General features: G+C 30.7%; 1 protein-coding gene across 1 annotated transcript in view; it reads left to right on the forward strand.

Annotated features, from left to right (window-relative positions):
- The window catches only part of LOC121123287 (roundabout homolog 2), a 165800-nt gene that overhangs the window by 92890 nt on the left and 60142 nt on the right, over positions 1-12768 (forward strand). The window contains exons 3-8 of the mRNA XM_040718414.2: positions 1394-1550; positions 4781-4911; positions 4988-5251; positions 9131-9247; positions 10720-10797; positions 11286-11573. Of these exons, the coding sequence (XP_040574348.1) occupies positions 1394-1550; positions 4781-4911; positions 4988-5251; positions 9131-9247; positions 10720-10797; positions 11286-11573 (1035 nt within the window). The remainder of the gene's footprint in view (positions 1-1393; positions 1551-4780; positions 4912-4987; positions 5252-9130; positions 9248-10719; positions 10798-11285; positions 11574-12768) is intronic.

A 12768-nucleotide genomic window follows, 5' to 3' on the forward strand; every position in this document is an offset into this window, starting at 1 on the left:
AGCGGCTGTATGATTGGGGCAAAAACAGTTTCATAAATCAAACTGGAATCGGCACTCGGTAGAAGGCAAAATCTCCGCTTAAACGCAAATTAAGTTATGCATCTGAATTTGTTCCAAAGTTATGGTCAATTATGCATTTTTTACGTTTTGTTATACCTTGACCTTGGTCTCTTACTGTGGCCATATATAATTTTCAAACAAAGTTTGATCAAAATCAATTTGTAACTTCCGTCATAATCCCGGTGACTACCTAACAAATAATAAACCAATTTATATATATAATTATATAACGGTGCTGATAAATTTTTGGGCCACCCATACCACCTAAACGACCCTGACTACTTCTAACTTATTTTTGATCTTTTTCTTTTCCCATCATCAAAAGAAAAGTTATGAAATACAACAAAGATAAGGACGAAGCAGTAGAATAAACATCTGACATGGAAGTACACTCTCAATTTATATGTCAGTGGGATAACATTGTGTGAGATAAAATATATCTACGTCCTTTAGAATATCCAATAATTGAAATCTTTACATACAGGATATACATATAAACAGGGATTCATGACATTGAGAGCTTTATCCATAACTTATTATTTGATAAAGGGTTCAATCATAATAGAAAATATAATTCTATTTTGATTTTGAAGCTGAGATATAAGTATGTATGTTTATAGCAATAGGTAGATGGTTATAAAATAAACAAACCCAATGTGGATATGCAGGGCACTTGAGGTATTTAATATTGGATTTCCTCTTGAAGAGTATTTCTTCTTCATTTTTGAAGATGATTTGAATTGGATAAGAAAGAGAGGGCAGTATTTATATTAGTAGTAGTAGATAAATAAAGCAAGCAGGCAGGCAACTACCCAGGTAATATTAAGTTATAAAATAAAGAACAATTAAATAATATAATATAAAAAACATTTTATATGAGAAGCAACTATAAAAACAGCTATAAATTATGCCTTACGTGTCCTTATTTCAACTTCGACTAATTATCGTTTATTTTATAAATAATATTTATGGATTAAACTACTATGAGCTTTGATTATGCTTAGGATTATTAATATACTTAGCATTTTTGAGCGTTTGGGGGAGGACAAAATGAGCAAACAATGAGTGCTAAAATATTGAAAATGAGCACCGAAAATATCAAAATTGAGCAGTTTGTATTTAAAGAAAAATACAGTTTTATTAGAATAATTTGAAGTAATTAGTGATGTTTTTGAATTGGTGTTGATGAATGTAAAATTTATTTTGGATATTTTCCTTCTCTGGATTTGTTTCAAGATTTTTATTTGTGTGAAAGCCCCACAAATTATAAAAGCCAATGTTTTCATCTTTTTCGTATATAACAACAATAATTTCCTTCCTTTTTTGTTTTCAGTTCTAAGAGATAAGTTCCGAGGGGAGCCCGTGGACAGTGACGTCATCTTGGGTCAAACAGCAGAGCTTATTTGTATTCCTCCCAAGGGAAATCCGAGTCCTACCGTCTTTTGGAAAAAAAATGGACAAATATTAGATCTTGAGACAGAAGAAGAAAGGTACGTAAGATTTTTTTTTAGAAATAAGGGGATTCTCATAAAAAGCACAAAAACAATATAGTGTATAAATAACATTTAATCGACTCTTTAAAAAACACTGGATGGACCAGGGCCATATGTTGTATCCCTGTCAAATAAATCTATGCCTTCATATATATATAATATATTATATAAAATCCATAAAATAAATATATTTGTCATAAAAGTAACTACTTACAAAAAGGGTATTTTATTTATTAAATAATTCCTTATTGTTCCTGTATTTTTTTTTCTTGACCATTCAGTCGGATAAATGGTTCTAAACATACATTTATACAAAGATAAGAAAGAGGGAGAGGTGCAAGGGAAGAAGGGTTGAAATAAGGGAGAAAAATACTTTTTGGAAAAAGATTCAACAAACACATATGTAGTTATTTTGAATAGGGTGAACCGGACGCGCGTAATTTGTCAAAAAAATCTCATGTTTTTGGGGGGTTATACTGTGTATGGACCTAATGAACCCATCCGTGCAATTTCCTTGATATCTACAAGTTTATTTGTGTGTATGCAAATAATTAGTGATGTAATTTGTGTTATTTTTTTAGGTGGTTTTTTTTTTTTTTTTTTGAATTGATAATCTGCAGAACTTATTTTCTTTTCCTTAGCATTTTTCATTATTATTTAATTCCTGAGTAGTGAACTTCCTTTTCTAGTGCATTTAATTATGTTCAAAACCCGTATTGAACATTCGTCTAGGCTCATAAAAGGCGAAAATTAACCTAGAAGATTTGTTGAGGAGAAAAGAGAATATATAGACTCAGGAAGAGGAGAAGGATTTCTTTTAGAATGTTCTTTTCTTTATTTAAGTATGTCCTTCCACACAATGAGACTTTACATCTACTTTCATGACTCTTCAAAGTGCTAATTAACCGAATAACTTGCAAAAGTCGAAATCCTTCTCCTCTTTATCCGTCAATATATCTTTTGTTTTACTTTGCGTCTGTTCAAAAAGTCGAGATCCTTTTCCTCTTCATACGTCAATATATTCTTCTCTTCACTTCGCGTCCCTACGTGTTTTACGTACCGAAGTTATTTACTTATTATTAAAAGGTTACAATAATTGAATTTTAACTATCCTCTGTCCCTGTTTCCAATTTCGAGATAGAAAGAGAAAGTCTGACTTGTGAATAAACTTGTACAGGATCCCCAAGGATACATCAAAAAACGTTTGTTATTGCCTTCAAATCTTCTTCTTTTTTAAATCTTTTAACATACCTACTACTTTTATCAATTCATATGACGTGTTCCCTCCTCAAGAATAAAGAATTATAATAAGAGTTTTAGAAAAAGGAATTAATATGTTGGGTCGACTGATGAGTACTTTAGTCTAACGGAGCACATAAGAGACCAATTACAGAAGCAGTACTTCTTGTGCAATATTTGATTAATACGACTACATTATTATTTATTTTATCAAAATATGCATATGATATACATCAGGGAGCACTATATACAGTGCACCCCGTAAACACGCTCGATTGCACACACCTGCAATACTTAATTAATAAGACTACATTGTTATTTCTTAGATAAAAATATGTTTATGATATACATTATACTCATTTTCATATATTCAAACAGACAGACAGATAAACTTTGCTCTGTTAATTAAGGTAACATATCTTGATAAAAAATATTTCGAGCCAAAAGACTCATACAGGATTTATTGGGTCCATGCACAGAAGTAAAAAAGGTAGGGATTGTCTTTCAAAATGTTAGAATTATTTAACACCAGTATCACCCTAATAAAGGGGGTTAGAAAAGAAAAATCCTATATAAAATTAAGGAGAAAAGTTTGATCAAAAGGTACTAGTTTTATTATTCAAAAAAAAGCCATTCAATAAGGTCGGATTGCATATATATATATATATATGTATAAATGACAGCAATTCTTATTTTTCAACAAGGGAAAAAAAATCAAATCATTTTTTTGTCAAATAATTCACGTCACGAAAATCGTTCAAAATGATGATGAATATATTAAATATAAATTATTTCATATTTTTATATGTATATAATATTAAGATGAGAGCACGTTTCTGAAAAAAAGGGGGATAGGGGGGTAGACAATATCTAATAATATACATATGATATTTTTTTTTCCTTTAAAAAAATAAATTATCAATAAATACCCTTGTATGAAAGGTTTATAACCAGTGCAGAAGTCAAGGGTGACCGCTGGTGGAAACTGGAGGAGCTGTATCCCCCACCACCACAATATATCCAAAAAAATACTTTGTCAATTCAATTTCCCTATAAAATAATTTTCGGTGAATAACATTGGGTTTTTGAAATTTGTTTCCAAAAAATTGTATATTCAGTTTTTTTTTAAACATTTAATATTTAAAATCTCATTTTGGAATTTATTTTCTAAAATATTTAATTTTTTGTAAAACCCTGTGGATTTTTGATTTTTTTTCAAAATATTTAATTTTTTGTGAAACACAGTGGATTTTTGAAATTTTTTGTAAATAGCAATAAACTTCTTTTTTTTTTTTTGCTAAAAAATTTTATATTTGCAATTTTTTCCCTCAAATATTATATTTGAAATTTGATTTTAATATTTTTCTTCTTTTTTTTTTTTATATTTAATTTTTAAAATCTAATTTTTGAACTTATTTTAAAACACTGTGGATTTTTGAACTTTTTTCCAAAAAATTAAATTTTTGGTGGATAGCTATAAATTTTGGATTTTTTTTCCAAAAAATTTAAAAAAACATTTTTCTCCATGGAGTGTGTTGGAAATTGCACAGTTAAAGTAGACAAAATTATTTTTCACAATGTAAGAATAAAAAGAGCTAATTTATGTCTATTTAACTAAATAAAGGTCCTAAACTAGCTAAAATCCATAGGTATTTCCACTCATCCCACAAATTTGAATACCAAATCCACCTTTGACTCAAATATGTTCATAAAATATGAGGCTATAAAAAAGGGCAGAAAAATTTCAGGCTTAAAAAATAGATGGCGCTATTTTATTTATTTTAATTTGTTTTTTTTTTTAAAGCCCAGGACTTTTCAGCCCATGTGTTATATTAATTATGTAATAAAAAAATTATTACGATTTTCTCCTTTTTGATTTTTGTTTAAGATTGTTTTTACGTTGACGCGAAGTACATTACATTTACTTTTGCCCACAAGCGCTAAAATTACACTAAGTATATAACAAGGATGTATCATTTTGATTCTAGATTATACATCAAGGACGAAGGAACGCTCGTGATTCCAGACTCAATTCCTGGAGATGAAGGAAGTTATCAATGCATTGCAAAGAATATCGCTGGAACAAAAGCAACTCAGAGGATTCATTTAGAAGTTGGAAGTAAGATCTTTTTATACATTATCGCGCTGTCCTTCCATTTAAATACATGCTTTTTTATTTACATTTTATAAATCAGTTGTGCCTTCAATTACTAAAGCCCCCGAAAACGCATCAATCGCCTCTGGAAAAGAAATACGATTAGTTTGTGTGGCTGAAGGAAAGCCAAAGCCAATGATTTCCTGGTCCAAATCAGCAGGATCATTACCTCTTAGTCGATCACGAATCGAGGGAGGACTCCTCATCATTAAAAACGCTATTACCACGGATGAAGATGTGTATCGGTGTATGGCGGAAAACTCGGCTGGGATGGATACTGCCACCGCTGCGATACGGATTCATTGTAAGGGGAATTTAATTAAACCACTTCATTTAAGGAGGAGAGAGGACCTTTTCCGTATTTATTTAGTCATTTATGTATATTAAACTTGCCCTTAAATCTGCTTTTTTTTGTAAACGAAATCTGAAGGAGACATAGACGAAAAATAGAAAATAAAATAATCTATTGATTAATATCAAAAGGTACTAAGCACAATTTTTGGATTTGTTAGCAATTTGTAACTAAAAATAGTCAATACAAGTCCAAATAAAGCAATTTGTAAAAAATAACTATTTTAGGTTAAGATTAGCAATCCTCCAAAAGTTATAAAAAATTTCCCCCCAAAATCATTATTAGTTATAAAAAATGACAAATAATCTATTGTTGTACTGCGTAAAACGTGCACTTTTTTACCCTTTATACTCAACATAAAATCACATTTTTTAATATATATTTTTAGTCCATATTCGATGCTGATGTGTGGTGTAGAAGTTGCAATATTGTTACAAGTTGCAACTTGTATAAGCAACTTGTACAAGTGTCAATTTCTTCGTTTTAAAATGCATTATTTAATTACAACATTGGTCATTCTATTTACTATATTCAAATGGCATGAGAAATACAACTGTGGGTATTTCAACTTTATAATATGCCACAGAATATTCCATTTAAGTTTAGCAATTTGTATTTAAATAGTCAAGAGTACCACTTTTAAATATGGATCACCCATGGAATATTCAATTTGTGCATTATCCTCTAAATTCTTCTTTTAAAAATGTCCATCTCAATTTTGGTTGCAACTTGTACAGTTTGGTTATACAAGTTACAACTCCTCCAAAATGGCAGACATCATGTAAACATCATCAACAACAAATATTTTTAATCGTGAAATTAATAAATGAGCAAATTTATATTAAAAAAGGTCCACAAATCTATCCCCACTTTAATCAAAATATACCATTTTTCTCTCTCAAAAACGTTTTTTTCATCTTATAAAACAACTTCAAATCATTGTTAGAAGCATACATTTAATTAAATCACTTAATTTATGGAGGAGAAAGGACCTGTTCCATATCTTCTTAGTCACTTAGTTAGTTATGTATTGCAGAGAGAGGGATTCTGGAAAGAGGGGGTTGAAATAGTAGGTAGTACTAGTAGCATATACAAGGGGAGGGGGGACATAAGTTTATTGAGTACAAGGGAGGAGGGGGAATAATTGTCTACAAGCGGGAATGCCCTAGTAGGGTAGTTCATATTAGTCTAGTGGAATAAATTTCATTTTTCAAAATGTCCGACTTTTTTCCTTATCATCTTTACACTACATAGGAAAAGGACTCCCCTTAGTGTTATGACGACTTGAGTTTGCTTAAATCGAACTGAACCAAATCTAGTTGAGTTTTGAATCAGCACGTAGACGTTATCTTAAAGATAGTCTATGAAAAATTAATAAGATTTCATTTAAATTTAGAGGTTGTTTTTTGTTTTTTAATATTCTAAACATTAAAGACGATCTACTATAAACTATAATTATAAATTAATAATATTTTTATATGATTAATATAATTATAATTAAATAAGTATATATCTGTTATAAAACCTTCTTGTATATAACTTTTTTTTTTTTTTTCTGTCTTATTGACACTCTTGAAAATGCAAAATATGAAAACATGTGAAAATACTGATTTTTGTAAATATAAAGAATTTTTTTTAAATGTTTGACGTTGTGATTTAATTATTTTCATTGCCATTAATAACTTGCCACATTCTTTCTTCAGCCATAATGAAGATTGAAGAAAACATACTAAGATTAACTTGTTCATCTTCTCCCTAATTCCTTTTTTAAATCCTATTTAATATACGTTCTCCCTTTTTCCGTTGGACAATAATTCGTTTTTTGGACTTTTACTTTTTTTTTGGTGCATTTTCGAATGGGTAACCTTAATAAAACTTTGAGATACGGGGAATTAATCTTGTTTTCTTATGAAAAACAATCAATCTATTTACTAAAAATCAAACTTGCCGCCCGGAGCCCATAGATCTGGCGTGATCAGAATTAAACATAGCCTTACGTACGTAAGACATAATTTCTGAACAACTTTTATTTTATGTCTGAAGCCTGTATCTGTCTCCATTTTTTAGAATAAATGCGTTTATATCTTTGTTTCTCTGAGCGGGATGTACATTACACACACATAAATTATTTTAATACTATGTAGGATACAATAGATCCTTTCCCATTTTTTATTTTTTTTTTTAAATTAGGACAGACGCATTATTACCTGTATTGAATAATACTTTATGCCAATGTTAAACAGTAATATTTGAATTAAATCAATGTAATAAGCACTGAAAATCCCCCCCAAAAAATGGCTAGATTTGTGGAAATAACTAAAAAATAGAACGATTAGTAGGATAATTAGAAAAAAATATCTTATTCTTTACTTTATAATAGTTAATTTTTATCTACAAGACGGAAATAAGTCTGCATAACGATGTAATAACATATTTTAATACATTTTTATGTCAAATATATATAATAAAAACTAGGGAATACAATTTTTTTTTCCTTTTATTTGTTGGTACTATTTTGAGACCCAATGGTCGACTATTTTCCTTAATATTAATGTAAGAAGAGTTTTGATTCCTTGAAAACTTGATTGTTTAGGCGTCCAAAATGGCCAATAACAACTATATTGTTTACTTATACTTAATTAGTACCAATTGTAGAAACATTATAGAAAAAAAAATGGCCAACATCAACAATGCTGACGTTGCGTGAAAATGCTTTATACTTAAAAAGTATTGAGACTCGGTCCAGGACCTATTTTTTTTATTTTTTTTTTTCGCTTCGATCTTAATTATTTTTCTATACAGGGGCTTTTGAAGGCGTGAGTTGGAGGGGAAGGAGTCCCCTCTCAAATTAAGGAATTCTAGCCTTTTACTAATTTAATTATTTTGCGGAGAACTGAGGATTTTATCGTTTTTGTTCCACAAAAAATTTATATTTCTGAAATAGTTCCGGATTTTTGATTTTTTTTCCTAATATTTATTATTTGAAATAGATTCTTGAAATAAGAATGTTATTTTTGGTAAAGACAAAATGAGCAGAAGTTGAAGGCCTGAGCAAATCATGTAGTATCAACTGCCTGTTATATGATTTTAAGGAGGAGAAAAACAGTTATTTCTATAAAGAGGAGAACTTTCACATTTAAAATAGCGTTAGTGGAGGGAAAAATATTATAATTACTTTATTTAAAAAAAGTAAATATTTACTGCGTTATGCGTTTAACTTACATCAAAGATAGGTGAGAATAGGTTCACCTATTAAATAATAAACAAAAAAGAGAAAAGGAAAAAACTCACAACAGCTGTTCTTCCTTTTCAAAATTAGAAACTGACTTTTTTCATTACAAAAATGGCATCCTTAATTATCATGAATAATAATGTAAATAATTACTAAGAATGGTTAAGAGCTACCATTTTTTTTGTTTTTTAAAATCTTTCATATACTTTTGTACATCAAAATGGCGTGTGAATAAAAAACACTATGTATATTTGAGTGGAGATGAGCCTATTTAATAATTGTTCGATCCAACACAACACTAGTTTTCTTCAAAAGAGAAGAAAAGAAGGGGAGAAAAAGTAATGGCCAGTCTTCATTCAAATACACTAAAGCATAAAAAAACTCATTTACCCTTAATAATACCTAATATTCATGCGTTGTTATTGTAGTAGTACCTACTTTCTTCCTCCAACGTCCATCCATAATATAGGTGAGCCATAGATGTTCATCCCCCCTCCATTAAGCCATTGTCTAATACTTTTTCTTTTTTTCCTTACTTAAAGCCTTTGTTTCTAACTCACTTAACAGAGTATAATATTTGTATTATCCTCATTTTCCAGCTCCACCGATATTCTTAGTGAAGCCTTCAAATCAAAAAATTGCAGTTGGTGCCCCTGCATCCTTGGATTGCATTGCAGCTGGGAATCCCACGCCGGTTCTGTTTTGGATGAAAGAAGGTAAGGTTTTTACTTTATTTATAGAGATAATATAAGGTAGCAGGGGCTTAGTATTTCTGAATGGGACTGTTTAACGTCCGGCACTACTTGGCTCCAGATACATGGTGCTAGTATCGCGGTGAAACTCAAGTAGATTTTAAAGGATATTTATGGACTGATGAGATTATGAAAGTAATGCATATATCACAAGAAGTGAATCCACGGAGCAAATTGAATTTTTCGACGGAAGTTATATTTCTTCTGAGTGCTTAAAATTTTAGAAATCCTGTCAAGTTTTGATTGGATAGAAGACCCCCTCTTGGGTTCTCTTGTACATCAAATAGTCCCTTGCAGTAACAGGACTACTTCAAAAGTTACACATAGACTTTGATCAAGCTTGTTACAAAAATTATACATGATCACAGTAAGAGGCCCCTAAATTTTGAGTGGTCAAGATCATTCGTCAAAGGAAGATCAAACGTAATAAATACTTTTAACGTATCCTAATTAGATATATTAACTCTTGCCCAGCTTAAATTATGGTGCAGACCAATAAAAGAATTATAGAAATACAGAACAAAGTAGCCGTCTATCCAATATTTTTTTTTTTTTTTAGTCCGCTAGAGGCGTTGAATATTACTCTATGACTAAAAAATTCAGCCATTATGAATTTACCTTTTCCATTTAATATACAATGTGGAATTCAGCTAAGGGTTAAACAATTGTATACGTTATGAGTAAAAGTGATAAAATAACGGTATCAGCAGTATCATAAAATGTGACACCTTGCAGGGAAGGAAGATTTTGCGTTGCCAAATAATCTACTCAAGATATCAGGTACATTTTGTCACTTGGTTTATAGCTTTGGCACAAACTGGCGTCCAATTATTATGACAAGGTACCAGTGGATACTTATTTGATTCCTTAATCAACCGTTCCCCCTTATTTTGAGAGTTAGATTGGTAAAAGGATCTACCCACGTTTGAAAGATAGTATACTGTTAAAGATCCAACTCGTAATGAGTTCCTAATTTTTTTTTATTCATTATAATTTATTTAGTACTCAAAAAAAAAAAAAAATTCAAACTGCATGATGGCTTAGTTTTCAGGTTTGGCGATAGTTAAAGGGTATAAATGAAATTTTACTACAATATTAAATCCTCAAACTCTTCTTCCAAATTTGTAAAAGCTTTTGGTAAGATTTTATAAAAGGGACATTTTGAAATATCAAGGGTTGTTTTCTTACTATTCCCATAGTGGTGGTCAAATCCCAAATTGACCGCCCACCTTAGTATTTGTGTATCCTCCCTAACCTCTAGCTGACCCAACTTGGGGAGGACAACTCTATTTACCATAATGTCTGGTTAAAATCCTTAGAAAGGATATAGCCCCATCCCCACGCTATCTACATCCTTGTGCTCCTGTAAAATAAATAAAAGAGATAGATTTAAATTCATAATTCTTCATGGTATGATATGCATTCCCTCTATTTAGGTGCAACTGGAATATTTCTCCCTGGACATCAGTATGAGGCTGGTCTTCACGTGACTCCGGAAGGGACTCTCAAACTTCGTGAGTAAAAAATAAATACAGTGTAGGGATAAATAACTTGCTGTAGCATGACTAGATTATGAAAAATAAGATTTTTATGGAATCAAGACAAGATAACTCATATCCAATCTGTGATACTATGTTTAGAATCTTTATTCAATATGTCCTCCTTCACAAGTAATAACAGCCTACACACGCCGGCGAACAGATTGGCAGCTCTTGATGAAGGGTGTGTCCATGTCGAAGAGAATTCAAATTTGGATGAGAGGTACAGCGGACATTATTTCCTAAGAATCCCCAAAACTGTAAGGTCAGAGCTAGAGAAAGGCCGCATGGATGCAGGGAGAAGTCAGTCCTATTATTGAGGAGATTACTGTAATGAAACCACATTTAAAGATAACAGAGATAATATCGTAGTTAAATGCTACTCCAATTTTCAAGTCCCTACTCTGTTGTTAAATCTAGAAAATAAGTGATGTATAAATCTTAATAATATTTTTCTATTACAGAGGACATTTCCTTGTCGGATGCGGGTTACTACTCATGTGTGTCTGTGAGTCCAAGTGGATCTACTCTGAGTAGAGCACAAATCTCTGTCTCTAAGGAAAGTGATAAGCCTCCTCCCATCATTGTACTTGGACCTATTAATCAAACCCTTCCACTAGGATCCAGAGTATCCCTACCCTGCCAATCCTCCGCGCAGGATACAATCATTTGGCTCAAGGATGGAGTTCCTCTCTCTTCCAAGAGTCATCAAAACTTATATATTAATAAAGAAAACACGCTCCGGATTGAAGGTAAATGATAAATTGTCAATAGACGTGTTTATTGTTTAGTTAATTTTGTAACACATGGGCCGTAAAGAAAATACGTTTTTTCGTTCAAAATGCGTTGTTGTTTTGTTTGTTTGTTGAACACTTTTTAATCCATTGCTTAGATTGAAAGGTATTTTCTCCCATCTAGAACCTGTGTGAAATTAAAAAGCCAAAATTGTTTTTGATCCATTGTTTTAGAAATAACAAAAGTAACGTCACTTTTAGCAAAAACTCGCTAACTAAAGAACAGCCTATCATTAAATTTTGACAGCTTTCTTTTGTAACTTGGTACTAACTAAAAATGAGGTGATTTTTTTTTTAAATAGTACCCTTTATGTGTAAAGCCTTGAATTATTCATCCCACGTGTTATTTCTCAAACCTTTTAGTTTTCAATCATGTTTTTTCAATATACATTTTATTTATTTTAAATTGTTACCTCATGGAATTGTTTCACGTTTCTTCTCTTTGGCAAAGTATCCCACAGTTTGTAAAGGGCTAACTTTATTAATTTATAATAAATTCGTTATTTACAAATATGCAACTTAAGCTAGAAATGAGTATTAAATACCTCTGTGAAGAATAACAATAGAAATTCCATTAGATTTTCGATACGTGTCTTTTGACTCCTAATAAAAGTTCAAATAATAATATATTATAGAACAAACTAGAAAGTTCAAGAACTCATAGTTTGAAAGCTAATTTATAAATGAACTTGTTTGGAATTAGATTAAAATTCATTTCGTAGTCCGATAACAATAGTTTTTTTTGCAGGAGGGATATCCAAATACCATCTACAGGATTTGTAGACTAACTGATGTTTGAGAAAAGTTGAGTCAATCCATATTAGATATAACAGTTAGTAAGCTCATTTTTGGGTATGTCTAGAATCAAACAAGGAATTATGCTAAACTTGAACTCATTCTGATAAGTTTTGTATATATATACATACATATGCTCGTCAACATAAAACTGATATTGAACAAAACTCCAGAAAATAAGAAAACCCAAATTAAAATTTGTTGTACAAATTTGTTTCATTCATATATACAAACAGCCCAATATTTCCTGGACATATTTGAGTCTATTGTTGGCTTTGCATTCAAATATCTGAGCTGAGTTAAGATACTTAAAAACAATAGCTTAGAACCTTTATTTGATTTCAAGGACATATATTGG

The sequence above is a fragment of the Lepeophtheirus salmonis genome, chromosome 8, assembly GCF_016086655.4.
Source record: "Lepeophtheirus salmonis chromosome 8, UVic_Lsal_1.4, whole genome shotgun sequence".
NCBI lineage: Eukaryota > Metazoa > Arthropoda > Copepoda > Siphonostomatoida > Caligidae > Lepeophtheirus > Lepeophtheirus salmonis.